The 17,115-nt window shown below is 48.5% G+C and overlaps 1 protein-coding gene across 4 annotated transcripts in view; it reads left to right on the top strand.

Annotated features, from left to right (window-relative positions):
• The window catches only part of UBE2G1 (ubiquitin conjugating enzyme E2 G1), a 106,184-nt gene that overhangs the window by 87,608 nt on the left and 1,461 nt on the right, over positions 1-17,115 (top strand). For 2 of the 4 annotated variants that reach the window (XM_043582708.1, XM_043582711.1), the window contains one exon: positions 2,711-2,889. In XM_043582708.1, the coding sequence (XP_043438643.1) occupies positions 2,711-2,889 (179 nt within the window). Of the gene's footprint in view, positions 1-2,710; positions 2,890-7,299; positions 7,423-7,775; positions 7,836-17,115 lie in introns of those variants that run through there. The other 2 variants (XM_043582710.1, XM_043582709.1) reach the window with 2 other exon arrangements.

Genomic DNA, 17,115 nt, shown 5'->3' with positions numbered 1-17,115 from the left:
CTAAGCGTTATTCTGAGGTAAAAATTAGCTTCATGTGGCTTAGATGCATTCGTTTGGGTTGGTTTTTCTTGAGATCCACCCAGAGGGTCGGGTGAAAGTGGCCCATCCAAAGCTCAGCAGGGAGTGCAGGGCCTTGGAAGTTATCGGCATTGAGATGATAGTAACACCGTGACATTACCTTGTCTTGCATGGAGTTATCCGTCAGTTACAAATCAGTAAAGCGTGGGGACAAAGGTGAGGGGTAACATTGCGGTGTAAAGAATGGGTTAATGTCCCCATGGAAAAAGGTGGATGGAACGTGCTGGAGAGTGGGATGGCATCAGAAGTCAGGCTAAGGGAGGCTGGAGGGGGAGCGAACAGTTCACGAGCCTGTGGCAAAAAGTGTGTCACGGAGGCCGAAGCGGGGAGAACGTGTGCGTAGTCGTGGCCCAGCATGGGTGACTTTGAAAGCATCCAGGAGAATGTCGTTCTGGCCACCTGGTGAGCAGCCATGGCATCCTGATAAGGGGCAGAAGCCTGCCTCTCCAGTGAGGGGATGAGAGAGAGAGAGAGAGGGAGAGAGGGAGAGGGAGAGAAAGGGAGGCAGGGAGGGAGAGGGAGAGAAAGGGAGGGAGGGAGAGGGAGGGAGAGCAAGCAGGTTTGCTCATTCCAGACGCACGGCTTTAAGGGACGGGGTGGCTGGGAGGGTGCACATGGCTGGGGCTCAAGTAGTGGCTTTGTGTGGAGAGTTGGTTTAGAAAGAGGGGGACCAAAACTCCAAATGGACAAAAAGTTTCGAGTGGCTGGGGCTTGTAAATGAAGCCTGTGCCAGTGAGAGGGACGAGGTCGTCATCGGGTCTTGAAGGAAGAGGGCAAAGTAGCGGCACAGCTTGGCGTGGGGAGAATGAAGCAGTTTGGCCGAAGAAACTCGGTGGGGAAAGGGTCAGAGGGGTCATTGCACTGGAGGAGACGTGTATTTTCCGCACGTGGAAAAACTTCACCCCCAGAATCATCTAGAAAAACCGAGCTATATTTCACCTGTATTTCACGTTTTATTTTTTTTTATAAATTTTTTTTCAACGTTTTTTATTTATTTTTGGGACAGAGAGAGACAGAGCATGAACGGGGGAGGGGCATCGAGAGAGAGAGAGAGAGAGAGGGAGACACAGAATCGGAAACAGGCTCCAGGCTCTGAGCCATCAGCCCAGAGCCTGACGCGGGGCTCGAACTCACGGACCGCGAGATCGTGACCTGGCTGAAGTCGGACGCTTAACCGACTGCGCCACCCAGGCGCCCCTGTATTTCACGTTTTAAATGTAATTTGGTAATAGGTATGAAGCCTAAAATCTTTTCATTAAGAAAAAAAAAATTAAACTATTGTTAAAATGAAGTGACCCAAGTTTAAAAATGTAAAGGTGCTAGATTGTAACAGTAATCTTCAAAAGAAGGAAGATGATTAAATTGATTGTCACTGATAGAGTTTTATAGAGGCATTTAATACTTTGTGTTCGAAGACAGTGACTTGGAAAAAAATTCTTATTTGGGGAGCCCTGACTGTAGAAAAGCCCCCAGACAAGGTGTGGAAGCCCCGGCCTGGCCCGGCACGCACCCATGGTCACGGCCGCATTCCAGACACGTTTGTCCGAGTGTGGCAGTGTGAGGGTCCTGAGTTTGTAACAACATGGGAAGTGCTTCCCAAGGTAGGAGGTGGAAAGTAAGCTTTAAAATCATGCCCATCACACGTTTCTTAGACTTCAGGCAGGAAGTTAGGAATGAAAGAGATCTACATGTTGCCATTGGTTACTTACGGGATTTGGAAATTTGGTTGAAAAACTTGTTATGCCAAGAATTCTTATATTTTTCTGTGATTTCCAGCATTTTCCCAGTAAGTATACTTTTATTTTATTTTATTTTATTTTATTTTATTTTATTTTATTTTATTTTATTTTATTTTACTTTACTTTACTTTACTTTTTTACTTTTTACTTTTTACTTTTTACTTTTTACTTTACTTCACTTTTTTCAGTGGAGAAAATTACTCTGTAAAACATGAGTGATGATTTTGGTAGGTTTACTAATGAGTGTTTGTGTGATCTGAGTGAGCTGGTGGGTTAGAACTTCACCTTTGTGTTGGTCGGGAATTACTCTGTGACTTGCATTTTAAATCTCAGTTTCATAGAAAAGATGGCATCATGACTGTCATTTTATATTGATGAATTTTCACTGGTGATAGGACATGTTCTTTTGCGAATCCGAGTTCACTCCTTTCCTTGAAGATGGGATTTTGCCTTTATGTGATTTAAAAAGTATATTATGAGGTTCGTAGGAATGTCTCTGGATGTTTGACTGTCACCAATTTCAATCAGGAAGTTAGCGGGGAATCTAGGAAATTATACAGAGATTCGGTTCTGGTCTTTCAATCGTATACTTTGTACAAAAAAAGAACAGATTGATGGTATTTACTGCATATAAATGCTGGACACCACCTATGTGCCAGGTATCTTGACGTTTTGCTTCTGTTTCTGTTGTTTTGTCAAATGGATCGATCCTATTTGGTAAAAATCTGTGGTCTTCCTAACAAGTTAGCGGGTTCCATTTTGGAAATCGTCTGTATGTGTTCAGCGTTTATAGCGGACTGTGGGGGTCCGGGTCACTCCTATAATCGGTACTTTATGTGTAACCACGTTGTTTTAAATACCTTAAACAGGATTCTTACTGTCTAATTTTGCAGTTGATAAAAATGGTGATGTATGCATCTCCATTCTTCATGAGCCCGGCGAGGACAAATACGGGTACGAAAAGCCAGAGGAACGCTGGCTCCCTATTCACACTGTGGAAACCATCATGATTAGTGTCATTTCCATGCTGGCAGACCCGAACGGAGACTCCCCTGCTAACGTGGATGCTGCGGTAAGGTGGTCACGCACACACCTCCCTCCCTGTTCATTAAACTCGATCACAACCGCTGCCTGCGCGTGTGTGTGTGTGTCTCTACACTCTGTTCACGTACATTTATTTTTCTCCTGAATCTGTACAAAACTAAGTTACAGATACAGCTAAGTTTTACCTCTTACGTACTTGAACCTGCATCTCTTAAGAATAAGGATACTGTCTTACTTGGCTATAATATTACTGTCATACTTAAGAAAATTTAATATCCAGTCCCTACTAAAGTCTATGTTATTATTCCTGGGCTTTTATTTTCAAATTTTTCAGATCTACAAAAGTTGCATTAGTTAAGTAAACACTCTTCGCCTGGATTCACCAGTTGTGGAGATTTTACAGCATTTTTTTTCCTGAACTGTTTGGGACACTTTGCAGATGCCCTAACTCTCCACGTGTAGGCCCTTCAGTGGCGTCCCCTGAGAATTCAGGGTGCTTTCTCGCAAGCACAGCACAGGTGTCTTCATCGATAAGGACTGTTGGATGCGTACGCAGCTCATACGCACGGTTCCTAACATGGTTCTTTATACCTGCTCTTTTTTTTTTTTTTTTTTTTTTTTAAATCTGGGAGACCACATTTTATTTTGTGTTCATGTTTTTATTAGTCTCCTAGAATAGTCTAGTTCCTCAGCCTTCTGCTGTCCTTGGGAAAGCCTTTGGTTCTAATTTTTGTTCTTGGAACTGTTGTTAGTATGTATTGAAGCCAGGAGATTAAATTCACCTTTCTTCTTGGGTTACTTCAAACCTATAGAAAAACTTGGGCAAGGTAGTAGCATATGCAGGGAGACACCACGTCCATAAGCCCTTTCAAATGTATGGCTTTGACTTTTTGAATTTAGTAACCAAATTGAAGTAAAAACTGGCAGAAAACTGTCCTGGCCTTTTTTTTTTTTTTTTTTTTTAAAGTTTATATTTGAAGAGAGAGTGTGAGCAGGGGAGGGGCAGAGAGAATCCCAAGCAGGTTCCACATTCAGTGCCGAGTGCGACGCGGGGCTCAAACTCACAAACCGTGAGATCATGACCTGAGCCAAAATCAAGAGTCTGATGCTAACTGACTGAGCCACTCGCGTACCCCCGCCTCAGCCTTTTCTGTAGCCAAGTTTCAGTCTGAGCGGTGCAGGAGATGGTGAGGGAGAAGGGAGAGCTGTGTTTTTAAAAAATCCCGTGGAATCATTTTGAGAGGGAATTGTTTGATTCATGCTCAGCTGTAACTCTTGAATAAAACGAGAACTGACAAATTTTATTTTAATCTTCGTAAAGATAAAATTGATAATTAAGAGCAAATGCCTGAAAGTACGAATATGCAAACATTAGTAACCCTTCAAAGCAGCTGCGTCCTGAAACTGGGGGACCTACTGAGGAAGGAGAGTCATCGCCTCGAAGCCAGTGTGACTGTCAGGGTGGAAGCAGGCCTTCCCTCCAGGGCTCCATACGCCAGTGTGACCTCTGATCTGAGTCCCACAGGCCGTGTGCCATCTGTCCCGTTAACGTCTTGAAACCCACGGCTTCTTTTTATGATTTAAGCAGTTGGTCGTCTTGTATCTAAACCAGAACTTTCTCGTCCACATGTTCAGGCAGACTTTCGTATTTGCTTTGCCATTTTCATGTTTTTTGTTAGTTTGCTTCTCTGACATCTCACTCGACGGTACCTGTTCCAGGAAAACCACATTCTTCTTGGAGACCCCTCTCCTGGACCCTCCACTTTTGGCTCCTGGATTAGGGGTGGGCTCAGACCGCTGCACGCCGCCTGCCTGCTCTTCTGGGCAGGATCATCTGTTTCTGCATCCTGTTCCTTTTTTCTTGCTTGACTCCTTCCCGTGGTGCTTCATCTGAGACTCATGTTTCAGAAAGGGTTTGTGAGAATTAACATCTGGTCCTTACCTGCCTGCGAGTGTTTTCGTCTGGGCCTTATTCGTAAGTGACAGTTTGTGGAGTTCTGGGGGACACGTTCAGACTTCTACAGGATTTGTCTTTTATCATTTGTTGTTGCTGACAAGGGAGTTGATGCGAGGCTGACTCTTCACCACTTGTGGGTGACCTTTCCTTTCTTTTTCTCCCTGCTCCTTTAGGTTTTTTTCTGATTCTTGGTGTTTAAAATATCACATTGTTGTGTAAGGTGTAAGACTTTCTGTTTCTGTACAGTTGTCCCCCTTGTCGGTGAGAGGTACGTTCCAAGACCCCCGGCGGATGCCTGAAACCAGGGATAAGTACTGAACCCTTATATATATTATTTTTTTGTCCTGTATACATAGACACACGATAAAGTTTGATTTATGAATTAGGCTCAGTGAGAGACCTACAATGGTTGCTGATGATAAAGTAGGGCAGTTATAAAAGTCATGTGACTGTGGGCTCTCCCGTGTCTCAGTGGCCCGTACCTGCCCTCCTCGTGAGGATGGGAGGGGTGTGACGCGCTCGGAGGCTTCTCCTCTTGACCCTGTGATGTCACGACAGAAGGGGGGCCATCTGCGCCGCGACGGACGCGGTCGCCTGTGGCGGAGGGGCTCCCGTGGTCGATTTGCGCTTGTAGGATGTCAGTTCTGGGAAGTTTCCCATTTTCACCACGTTGAGAACGTCCCTGCGTATCGCACTCCTAATTAATTCTTCATTTGAGTGCAGCCGAGCCACAAAGTACACTCCTTCCCTGTTTGGGCTCGCGGCTGCCGCCTACGTCGTCGGTCCTTGTTTCGTCGGGGTGCCTGTGGGTGGCGACTTCCGCCACCTCCTTCCTCACTGTGGCGGTGTCGCTGTTTAATGAACTAATAGTTGTTCGGTCTTGGGCGAGTTCTAATTAGAAGTGTGTGTAAAGTTAAATTCTGAAGTCTCTTTCTCGGAGGCCCATGTTTTCTCGTGTTTCTCCTGCATCTGGGAGCCCGGGCTCTGGTGGGAGCGGCAGCGTGCGGGTCTGTGGGCACCGGCCTGACCCCGACCTCGAAGGTGAAGAGGCCGTTACGTTCAGTCCTGGTACCCACGCGAGGGGCCCTGATTCTAGCACGTAAAGTGTAGGTATCGCAGTTGGCCGTATTTCAGGAGAGTATTAGCATTTTGGGTATAGTGGGAGGAAGATGCCACATCTCTGTTTTCATCCCGCGTCTTACCGACTCTTCTCGGGCCGGACGTGTCTAACCTGCGCCCTCTGTTCAGTCGGCCCTTCCCCTCCTCTCTCTGCTCTGGTTGCAGGGAGACTTCTCGGGGCTGTGCTTTCTCTCTGCGGCACGTTTCTTACTCTGCCGTGCACTTCTGGTCTTCCAGAAAAAGTTCCCACCCACGTGGATGACTCTCTTGCCATTTCTTTGACGTGGAGAGTCTGCGCCTCACACAGATTCCAGTCTGATCGTTTCAGGAGGGTGTCAGGAGAGGAGAGGCGTGGGCACTGTGCCCCCTGCTCTGGTGGGTGCACAGGCTCTCCGTGAGGAGAATGCAGAGAGGACACAGGTGACCTGTGTGCTCGTCCCCAGTGTGGCTGGGGTAGCTTCCGCAGTGGCTTGGGGCCCGTCACGCACCAGCCCGCCCTCTGGCGGGAAGCCACCCTCATGCAGTTGTGTGCCACCGTGGCGTCTCCGGGCCTGTCCTCCTGGGACCGCCTCGCCCAGGCCCCCTACCCCCAGCCTCCGTTCTCTCAGCTCCCTGCTCTTTGGAGGAGATTCTTGTTCCTCTTGCCTGGAATGGCTCTTTTCTTTTACTTAAGACTTGATGCCGAAGCGTTTACAGGTTTTGTGACATTTTGTCCACAAGAACTTCAGACACATCCAGGGCTCTACACGTCTGTGTGTGGTTTGTCACCTAAGTTATTCTAATCACTGGCTTCCTGACGAGGGCAGAAATTTCAACTCTCCTCTGTGAGGAGGGCAAGGGTTGAAGATTTCTCGTCTTTGCCGTGACTAAAGGCTGGGCATTTTGGTGAGAATTTTCTGCTATTTACATGCTAGATAAAAGCAGCTCAATTTTCACGTGAGACCCTGCTGGTGCCACTTGTGTCTCATTGTCACCCCCCCCCCCCCCCCCCCAGCGTGCAGTGCCCTGCTCCTCTACCGGGGCGGAACCTTCCGGGGGCGGCAGGCAGGCTTCCCAGTGCTTCCCGCGCCCGAGTAGCTTGCCTGTAGGTCGCAGCTGCCTGTCCCAGTGGACAAACCGGTCCCGTCCTCCCGGATGTCTCCTTCCTCCAGGAGACCTTCCTGTGAGGTGACTGGCGGGTTCCGACGGAGGGAGTGCCTGTCCCTGGCGCGAGTGGTTTCTGACGATTCTTCTGCCTTATCAGCTTTTTAACATCGTAAAGGTGTACACGTTGCCAAAGTGTTGCATTCAAGATGAAAACTCGCATTTGAGATAAGAAGAACTTGCTGCGTTAACTCACTAAATGCTACTTTGTGTCTATAGAAAGAATGGAGGGAAGACAGAAATGGAGAATTCAAAAGGAAAGTTGCCCGCTGTGTAAGAAAAAGCCAAGAGACTGCTTTTGAGTGACATTTATTCAACAGCTGTGACTTCACGTACTTCAGGGTAAGTTCATCGTAAAATCCTACTCCCCTGTTGCTTTGTTACAAATGGCACATACGCTGTTGGAAATTGTGTGGTTTGGGAATTTGAGTCGCCCGTTCTCATTGGCTTCGTGTTTAGTGGGGAGCCCCGTGGTCAGAGACCGTGTCGCCCGCTTGAGCTTTGCTTCAGCAGGCCCCGCTGTTTCTAGATGCTCTGTGTTAGCTCGCTCTTTCTTTCCACTGGTGGTGACGTGATCACGTATGTGCTGCGGGTCCTTTCTTCCATCCTGACCACTGCTGGGCCCTGAGGTTTGTGTATCTTAAAGGATGACTGAAGTGTTCATTTCTTAATTTTTTTTTTTTTTTTTTTTACAGAGAGAGCATATTTTGTAAGAAACTGCCAAGACCATTAAACATCTACCTTCTTTGCCTTAATCAGTCTGAATCTCCCTGTTCGTTACTGCTAGGGCCAGTCGGAAAAATTTCCTTTTATTGTGTGCTGTCTGTCCACAGGCTTACCTTACATCCAGTAAGGGTCCACGATAGAAGAGGCCACATGTAGACAGTTGACCAGACGCGTGACATTCCTGTTAAGCAGTTTCTTTTTTAATTAAATGTTGGGGTGGTAAAGTTGCTTATGAAATGTGGCGTGTGAAGAATGACCTGGAACGCTCCACCTACTTGACGAAAGAGGATTGTGTCAGAACCTCTTACGCTCCCCGTACCCCTCTTCTGCCCCAGCCTTCTCTCCTGTCCTCCGGTTCACATGTACCGTTGCTTTTCTTTGTAATTTCGTCACGTTTGTGTTACCCTGGGCAACGCACTGTATGACGTTGCTCTGTGTACGTGGGATTACAACATGCACGTTCTTTTGTGACTTTTCTTGCTCCGCATTATATTCTTGAAATTTGTCTGTGTCGGGTGTAGTTAGACTCGTCTGGTTTTCGTCTGTTGTGTGGGGCTCGCTCGGTAAAGGACCTGCCTGCTCTGTGTGCTCCTTGCAGTTGTGTTGTCCTTTGGGGAGAGGGTTCGCGTTTGTTGGTTTCACTTTGTGTTGGCCGTCACAGGGAGTGTGGCGCATGTCCGTGCTGAGAGCCTCTCTGGGGCGGGTGCGTGGGAGTGTGCTTGCTGACTGGCGGGTGTGTGCCCATCATTGGACTAGAGAATGCCAGATTGTCCCCAAATGCTGCACCTGTTCATACTCTTTTGGCAGGGGCAAGGGTTCCATTCACTCCGTATCCCCCCCCCCCCCCCGCAGCGTTTGATCTTCCCGGACCTCTGTGACGTGTTCCGTCTGGAAGGGTGCGGCGCGAGCCCTTGCTCTGGTACGCGTGGCCGGTGCCACAGAGGAAACTCCTGTCTCTGGGCTGTTGTTCCGTTAGGTTCTCGATTCGTACAAAGTGCACTGTGTTCGTGGTGTCTGTGGATGAGCAGACGCTCTTAATGCAGTTGGATTCGACCTCTCCTGTATTCCTGTACGGATTTTCCTTTTTGGGGTCTAGCTTCTCCTCTGTCATCAGTCAGACAGCTCCCATTGTATCTTGTCCTGTAAAAGCTTTCATAGTTTTGCCTTTGACACGCGTGTTCAATCCCCTGAAAGTGATTGGTGTGTGGTGGGAGGCTGGAGTTCAGCTCTGCTTGCCCCCCACCCCCGCCCCCACCAACCCAGGGTAAATCCGCTGGCTGCATCCATTGTTGGCCAGCCCTTTCACCACTGACGCTCTGGGGCAGTCGTGCTAGGAGGTGACACTTCCAGTTATGTGTTGCTATGTGTCCGACCTTTTTGTGTTTTATTGGCTGGCTTGTCTTATCCCTGAACGAGCATCACATTGTCTTAATTTCTATTTATTATTTGCACAATGAAACGCATCAAACGCAAAGGTACAAATCAGAAGTGAAGCGGACTGGACCCACCACTTGTTCTGGTTCCATGTTTGATAATCTCTAGCTTTTGAAAAGACTCCTCTGTCTTTCGGATCTCCTTGTAATAACCTGAAATGCTGACAATCAGCCTTACTTCTTTCCGTTACCACCAGGAACAGCAGTGAACTTGCAGTCTTCAAGTTATTCCTGTTTTCCTCCAGTTTGCTCGTTCTGTGTTGCTTATGTTTTGTTAATAATCCTGTCCTAATTTCGTTACCATTATACCTGACCTTCTCTCCTGTCTACTCAGGGATCCTACTTTTCTCCTGTTTGGCCTCTGATTTCCACCGCCTTAAATCAAGTTCTCGCTCAGGGCCTGCTGTCTCAGTCTCCCGGGATCGGGCATCTCTCCTGCTTGCACTTCATGCATGTGCTTGTGTCCCCACCGTGTCTGTTTTCGGCTCCGCTCATTGACTGGTGCTTCCGTGGGTGTGATCGTGTCTTTAGGGGTCGCTTACCCGCACTGTTTCTCAGGCACAGAAGAGTTGGACAACGACAAAAAATTGCAGGCACTGAAGCCCAAACACATGATTTCGTCTCGTAAACAGTTCTCCGTAAATGCAGGAAATGACCGAGAGGTTTATTATATTTACCTTGGTAGTATATTGCCAGTTAGTTAAGTAAATAGTAATGATGTGTCACAAATTTTCTAACGGGATTACTTATTCTTCGCTGGTGGGATTAGAATTAATTTATAGTGGATTGTAACGTACACATGTGTTTAAAGTATACGTACCAAGACTAAAGTTCATTTATCAAGAACATGGAGGCAGAAAATACGTTGAATCAAAATGCCTCATTGTAAAGAATAGGTTAGTTGAAAAATAGTGTGAACTCCTGTGAACGATGACACTAAACTCAGAGCTTAGAGTTAAAGAGGAAGGAAGCAATAATTGGAAATCTTGACCAACACAGGCCAGCACTGTTCACACGTCGGTGACAAAACACCCTTGTCAAATGTCGCGGGTCCTCCAGGTGCATTCCACGCAGGTGGTAATGGCTTTGCACTGTTGCAGAGGCCAGGGCAGCTGCAGCCCTTGGTAGGGCGAGCACGTGAGCGGGGAGGGGGTAGAGAGAGGGAGAGAGAGAGAATAAGCAGGCTCTATGCTGTCAGGGGGGAGCCCGACAAGGGGCTCGATCCCACAAACTGTGAGATAACATCCTGAGCTGAAGTCAAGAGTCAGACTCTGAACCGTCTGAGCCTCTCAGGTGCCCCGATAGAGCAGAATTTTAATAAAATTACTACACTGCTTTTATGAATGAGGAATTGTAGTTACGATCCCTAACTTCTTACTTTACTGTTTAAGCTCAGGCTTTTGTGTAAACAAGTTGGAACCCTTGAGGTGTGTGTCTTTCGTTGATAAGAATGGAATAAAGGGATTTGTGTTTTGTTGTCACTTTGGAGCTCGTCAGAAGGACCCTTGGGCTGGCTGTGGGCAGAGACACTGTTTGGGAGACACTGATGCACGTGTCCTTCAGGCAGACCTGCCAACCCAGCACTCAAGTGCCTGGTCCCAGGTGCCGTCTCCCTCTTTGTCCCTGGGTGTCCGCTCTCTGAGGCCTTCTTCCCGGTCACGCAGCAGGTGCCTGAGGGCCAGCCGGGAGTGAGCCGGTCTCCACTTCCGGGGTCTGGAACGTGTCTCCTGTTCACTTTGCTGCTTCTGGCGACAAGGCCCATGCCCATCCCCACCCCCACCCCCCCGAAGCCTGGCAGCACGTCACCGATGAGTGTTCTCTGGCTCCTCTTGTCGCCTACGGTACATGGTGGTCGGGACCGGAACCCAGTCCTCCACCTGGATTACGCTGATAGTGACATCATTTGAAAATTGGATTTTTTAAAAGTCACATCCAAATCCATGACTTGTATTTTCTAAAAACGGAAATATTACTGTCCAAGAACTTGACCCAGACTTTATTTCACTTTTTAAAAAATGATGGTGAAACCCATGTAAGTTTGCCTTGTTAGCAGTTTTTACATACGTTTCAGTGTTCCTTGTATGCGCACCGTTGTACGGCGGGCCCTCTAGGGCTTCTTCATCCCGCGTCACTGGAAGTCACTGGAGGTCCGTGCTCCCTGGAGGATGACTCTCTGGTCCCCCCAGCCCTGGCCCTGGCGGCCACTGTTCCGCTGTGTGTGTCTAGGAGTTTGACTGCCGTGATGCCCTCTTGTTACTGGAACCATGGAGTACTTGTGTCTTTTTTTTTTTTTTAATTTTTTTTTTTTTAAGGTTTTATTTATTTTTGAGACAGAGAGAGACAGAGCATGAACGGGGGAGGGGCAGAGAGAGAGGGAGGCACAGAATCAGAAGCAGGCTCCAGGCTCCGAGCCATCAGCCCAGAGCCCGACGCGGGGCTCGAACTCACGGACCGTGAGATCGTGACCTGAGCCGAAGTCGGATGCTTAACCAACTGAGCCACCCAGGCGCCCCAGTACTTGTCTCTTTATGTCGCTTCTCCTTGGTGGTTATGCCTTGTCCTCTGTGAAGACCTCAGTGGCCTTCCCTGTCTGCCGGTTCAGGTGCGTGACGGGAGGGAGAGAGGCAGCGGGGAGAAGCGAGTCCTCCAGCCTGAGGAGCAGCGTGGCCGCGTTCTGCGCCACCAGACAGGAAAAGCCAGTCCTTGTGTTCCGTGCTAGGGCTGGTGGGATTGTTGTAGTTCTCTGGTGCTGTTACAAATCGTCTCAAATTTTGTGGCTTCAAACAACATTCGCCATCTCCTAGCTTCTAGAGCGCGGGGATCTGAGTGTGACTTAGCTGGGCCTTCTGGCCCTGGGTCCCTCACGGTACTGCAGGCAAGGTGCTGGTGTGGCACCGCGCTCGCCCGGAACCTCACCCGTGGCGGGTGGACCTGCCTCCAGGTTCACTCAGGTGGTTGCTGCAGGGTTCTGTTCCTCACTGGCCGTCGGATGGAGCCCTCCCTCAGGTTCTCTGCCACGGGGACCTCTCCGTGGGTCTGCTTGCGCTGTGGTGGTGGCTTCGTGGGAGGGAACGGGTGAGGGTAGGGGCAGGTGCGCTGGGTGTAGAGCGTGGGTGGTTGCCCTCCACCAAAAGAGGTGAATTGCTCAAGTTAGTTAGTCCCTTTCCTGGGGTTACCCACGTCCAGTGACAGGTTGGGGTGAGGGCTCGGAACACCGGCTCTCTTCTCTCGGTTTGGGAATTCTCCAAGAGGCTGTTCCGGTGCGGGATTGACTAAGGCCTTCGTTCACCTGCGTGCTGCCCTGTTAGTTCATTTCTGCTTCTGCTTAATCCCGTTTCTTTCACTCTTGTGTTTGGAAGCACTTCTCAGTAAACCTCGTACAAATAAATCCCTGCCTCCGAACCCATCTCCTAGGAGTCCTGACGCACGACTCTGGGCGTTGTACAACCCAGCACGATGCAGGAGCCCTGCTGCCTTTGCGTGGCCGCAGGCGTGCGTGTGCGGGTCCAGAGTCCTTTCTCACCGATAGGCGTCTGTGCGGCTCTGTGAATGATGCATTCTGTCTCCCCACTGCTTACTGAGACCGCATCTGGAGTAAGTGATCACCCCAAGCGGACCGCATTCAGGTCATTGAAGGACCAGCCCCCGCATCTCACCCAGGGCTTCTGAAAATGAAGGCTTCTGCCATGGTGAGCCGTTCTGATCTCTTGGGTTGCGGTAAGGTGGCCCGATCTACTACAGGGGCTCCTGTACACTGTTGCACGGTGGCACACTGCTCCAGGGCACTCTCGTCGCAGGCAGCTGCAGCGACCTTTGTTAACTGTGGTGGGGGGAGACCAGGCCGTCTCCAGTAAGTCCGAAAACAGAAGATAGAAGTATGAGAAACAAAACCATTACAGAACAAGATAAAGGAGAATAACAAGGTAGAGAAGTGTTTATTAGCACAAAAAACACACCTGGAGAAGGAAAAATCAGTAAATCTGACTATGTCAAAACTGAAAACTTAAATATTATGATAAGACAAAACCGTGGGCTGGAAAGAGATCGCTCTATATTCTGATCTTCAGGATTTGATCTAGCACCTACACCAGCTTGTGCAAATCCGCAAGAAAAACCGCACCAAGGAAAAGGATTTGCATAAATAATAAACACGAGCGGGAAGCAAGCTAGTTGTCATGCACGTGAAACATACCTGAATTTGTAATCAGAAATACAGAGCTACAGGGAGATGACGTTTCATCAATCAGGTTGTCAAAAATCAAACTGTCCGAGAGACGCAAGTGTTGGTAAGGGTTTGGGGACACGGTGTACTTGAATGCTGGCACGAGTGAAGTTGTGTCGGCACTGGGGAACAAGTTGGTAGTATCTAGTCGGGTTGGAGAAAGTCTGGGACGTGTGTACAAGGAGACCTGAAGGCAAGGCACAGCGCTGTGGGCGATTTTTAAAAGGCCCATCAGCGAGGATTGATCAGTTAGGGTTGATACACCGGAACGTTACCCAGCAACTAACTGTGCACCATAGACACATGGCGAAATCTCAGAGATGGTCTTGAGTAGGAAAGCAATGTGCAGAAACATCGAGTGTGGCGCTGCTCCCGTGAGTTAGCACAGACACTGTCCGTTCACAGCTGTGCGGCAGAGGGAGAGGTTTTTAAAGCAGAGACTTGAAGGGATACGTTAGAGGTCGTAACATCCTCAGTGGTACTTCACTTTGGGAAGGAAGAGGGGCTGGGAAGCAGAAGCCTTTGCCTTTCCCCCTAACCATCTGTTTCCAGGCACGTTTGGCTCATCTTCTTTCTGTCCTCCCCACAGTAAACTAGACCGAGGACACAGCCACAGCCACAGGCTTAGTATAGTTTTGCGTCTTGATCTCTGTGTCGTTGGACACCGTTGGCCATACCTCTGGTAGGGTCTTCTTCCTTGCCCGTGCGTGCCACGGCTCTGTCGCTGTCCCTCCTCAGCCTGCTGCTGCCTGCCTGCCTCTTTATCGCTGTCCTCCTCCCTCCTGTCCCCAAACGTCAGGGACAGAGTCTGCAACACAGAAGCCTATCTCCCTTTCCGGTGGCGGCCCCCAGTTCTGTTCCCAGAGGTGACCACTGACAGTAGCTTAATCTTCAGAAATCCGACTGCCCCTGACACACCATGTGCACACGGTGATGTGTGTCTGCTCATATAACACAAGCGTACACATGGTGTATGTTCTGCACTTTTAAAAAATCACATGGCCTTTTGATATTTTGTTCAGTGTGATTTATATCTATCAACATGATAATATAGATCAGCTTTCTTTTTAACAGTTGCTTATTGTTAAGGGTTAAGATTTGTATCTTGAAATGAGAGGTAACACCAAGAACAGGTGACCCTGAGCTCATTTCAGTTCTTGTTAATGAATACTTGTTAGTTTCCTGCCATTTACAAAGGTGGTGTTCTCTTGGGAGGTGTTGGGATAAATGTAGAGCACCATAGGTGAATTATCCTGTTCATCTGGCCAGGCAGACACATGACTCATGTTGATTGTGGAGGACAGAGGTCGGCATAGGGCTCCTGCTGAGATCGGCCGTCTCCAGGGTCTCCAGGGTAGAGATGAGGTGGGGCGGGGAGGCAGAAGGAAGAAACAGAAGCCCGAGGGCTGGTTGGTCCCAGGAGGAGAGCCAGGTGGTGGGAGGTGCTGCATCCTCAGAAAGGAATGGGGTGTGGACAGTCAGCAGTGCCACAGCACGAGAAGAAAGTGGCCCTGTGAGGGGTGCTGCTGTCTAGCAGGACACCGGGTGGCTGCCGGAGGAAGAGTGGGGCTGGGGGGACGTCGGGGCATCTGTGTGAACGGTAGTGGGAAACTTCCCGACACAGGCCGTTTCCCTCATGGTCTGCTTTCAGTGAAGAGTGGCTGAGATTATTGGAACGTTTATTCCTGAGCAAGGAATTATTTTTATTACTTTCCTCAACATCAGAAGTGTTTGTTATTTGGAAGCACGCCTGTCTGATTCGTACTTCTTAGACTTTTTAAAAAATGATTTTTAATGTTTTATTTATTTTGAGAGAGGGAGAGAGAATGAGAGCGCATGCGTGCTTGCAGCAGGGAGGGGCAGAGAGAGAGAGAGAGAGAGAGAGAGAGAGAGAGAGAGAGGAAGAGGAAGAGAGAGAGAATCCCAAACAGGCTCCGCACCATCAGCACAGAGTCCCGCTTGGGGCTTGAACCCACGAACCATGAGATCTTGACCTGAACTGAAACGAAGAGTCAGATGCTCAACCAGCTGAGCCACCCAGGTGCCCTGATTTGATTCTCATTTCAGAAATAAATACAATGAGACAGTTATGTCCTTTGGAGGTGAACCGTCTGCAGATTTGTAGGTTAAAAATCGGGAGTAATACTAAGTTTTGAGGTAAAAAACAGATACTTAAGTGATTTCATAGAGACATACAATTGATATAATTTCAGTTAATATAAAACGTGTGTGATTTTAACAAGCAGATACAGTTTCAGTTGGAAGTGAAATTTGCTTATGGAATTGGCCCCATCTGTTTGGAGCGCCATCAGCAGACTTGCTTTTCTGTGCTGAGGCTTTTTGTCTCTTTGTCTCTTTAGAATACATTTTATTCAGGGGGGCAGGGAATACATTCTTCTGTTTCTGCTGAAGAAGTCTGTGCTGTTAAAGCTGGGCTCTCGTGAATGACCCGATTGCCTGATTTCAGGTGTTTACTGACTCAGAGCAGTCGGTCCCCCGTGGAGCCTTTTTCTTTTTAAAACCTTGCACAGAAACCATTTTTAAAGGATTCTTTCATGGTCTTGAAATTTCTTGGTCACGTCCTAGGGGAACAATTACTGAATTTCTGCACCCAGGTCTCTGTCAGTTCTGAGGGATTAATTGGCCTGGGACTAAGTTGGGTGTGGTCTGGCCTTCGGAAAAACATTCCGATAACATCACCAAAAAATTACAATACCTGTTCTGTAACCACAAGTCTTGGTTTCAGTGACGTCTTTAGATTTTCCAGTACAACACGTGTGTCCGTTTGTGTGTCTGTGTGCTGGGGAGGGTGATCTACCCGTTTCGGGAGTGGCCTGCGGGAGGTGGTCTTGGTTAAGTCAGTGAGCACAGGCGGGGCCGCCGGTGGGCCCACAGCAGAGCTTGGGTACGGTCGAACGTGGGTGATTGTGAGGTCTTTCAATTCACTTGGGGCTTGAGAAGACACATGTCTGGTGTGACTTCGGTACACTTGGCTTCCTTGTTAGGGGTTTAAAATGACACCCTCGAATTTCCAGTCATCTTCCATTCAGGCTCTTCGTGCCCAGCACTGTGCTTGCCAGACAGCACAGGTCCACGGGTTTCTGGAGCAGCTGACCCGGTCCAGTAAGAATAGGTATTCTCCCTGCTCCCTCCCCTTGCTGCCCTGTGTACTCAGAGCACACGGCGACTGAAGGAAAGTCCGGTCGTTAGACTTGTTTTTTTAAAACTTGAATCTGCTGTTTTTCTCACTTTATGAGCAGGAAGCCCTGCCCCTTAGTAACTGTGTGACTTTGTCTCACTTTTCTCTGTAAAATAGCGGAAACTCCTTCATCTGGTGATTACGAACATTGCACGAGATAGGTTTGTAAACTTGCTTGGCACGTAAGTGCTGGGCGAGATGGTTGTTTTCATTTAGAGGTGGTTCTTCTAGGCTCACGGAGGGCATGGGCCCGGCAGAGACGAAATAACAGGAATGTGCCCTCGGGGGCAGCTTCACGGACAAAATGGGTTTGGATGGAACCTGCAGGGTTGGATCAAATTCAACAGGTTGAAAAGGGTGATGGTCTTAAGTTGTTTCTTTGAATATTCTTAAATATTCACAAATTTCCAAATCAGTTGGCTTGAAAGTGGTTCTTCAGTGTTTGACTTCAGATG

Source organism: Prionailurus bengalensis, chromosome E1, assembly GCF_016509475.1.
Source record: "Prionailurus bengalensis isolate Pbe53 chromosome E1, Fcat_Pben_1.1_paternal_pri, whole genome shotgun sequence".
NCBI classification, from domain to species: domain Eukaryota; kingdom Metazoa; phylum Chordata; class Mammalia; order Carnivora; family Felidae; genus Prionailurus; species Prionailurus bengalensis.
The sequence above is the reverse complement of the archived record's forward strand: the minus strand, read 5'-3'. Positions and strand labels throughout refer to the sequence as shown.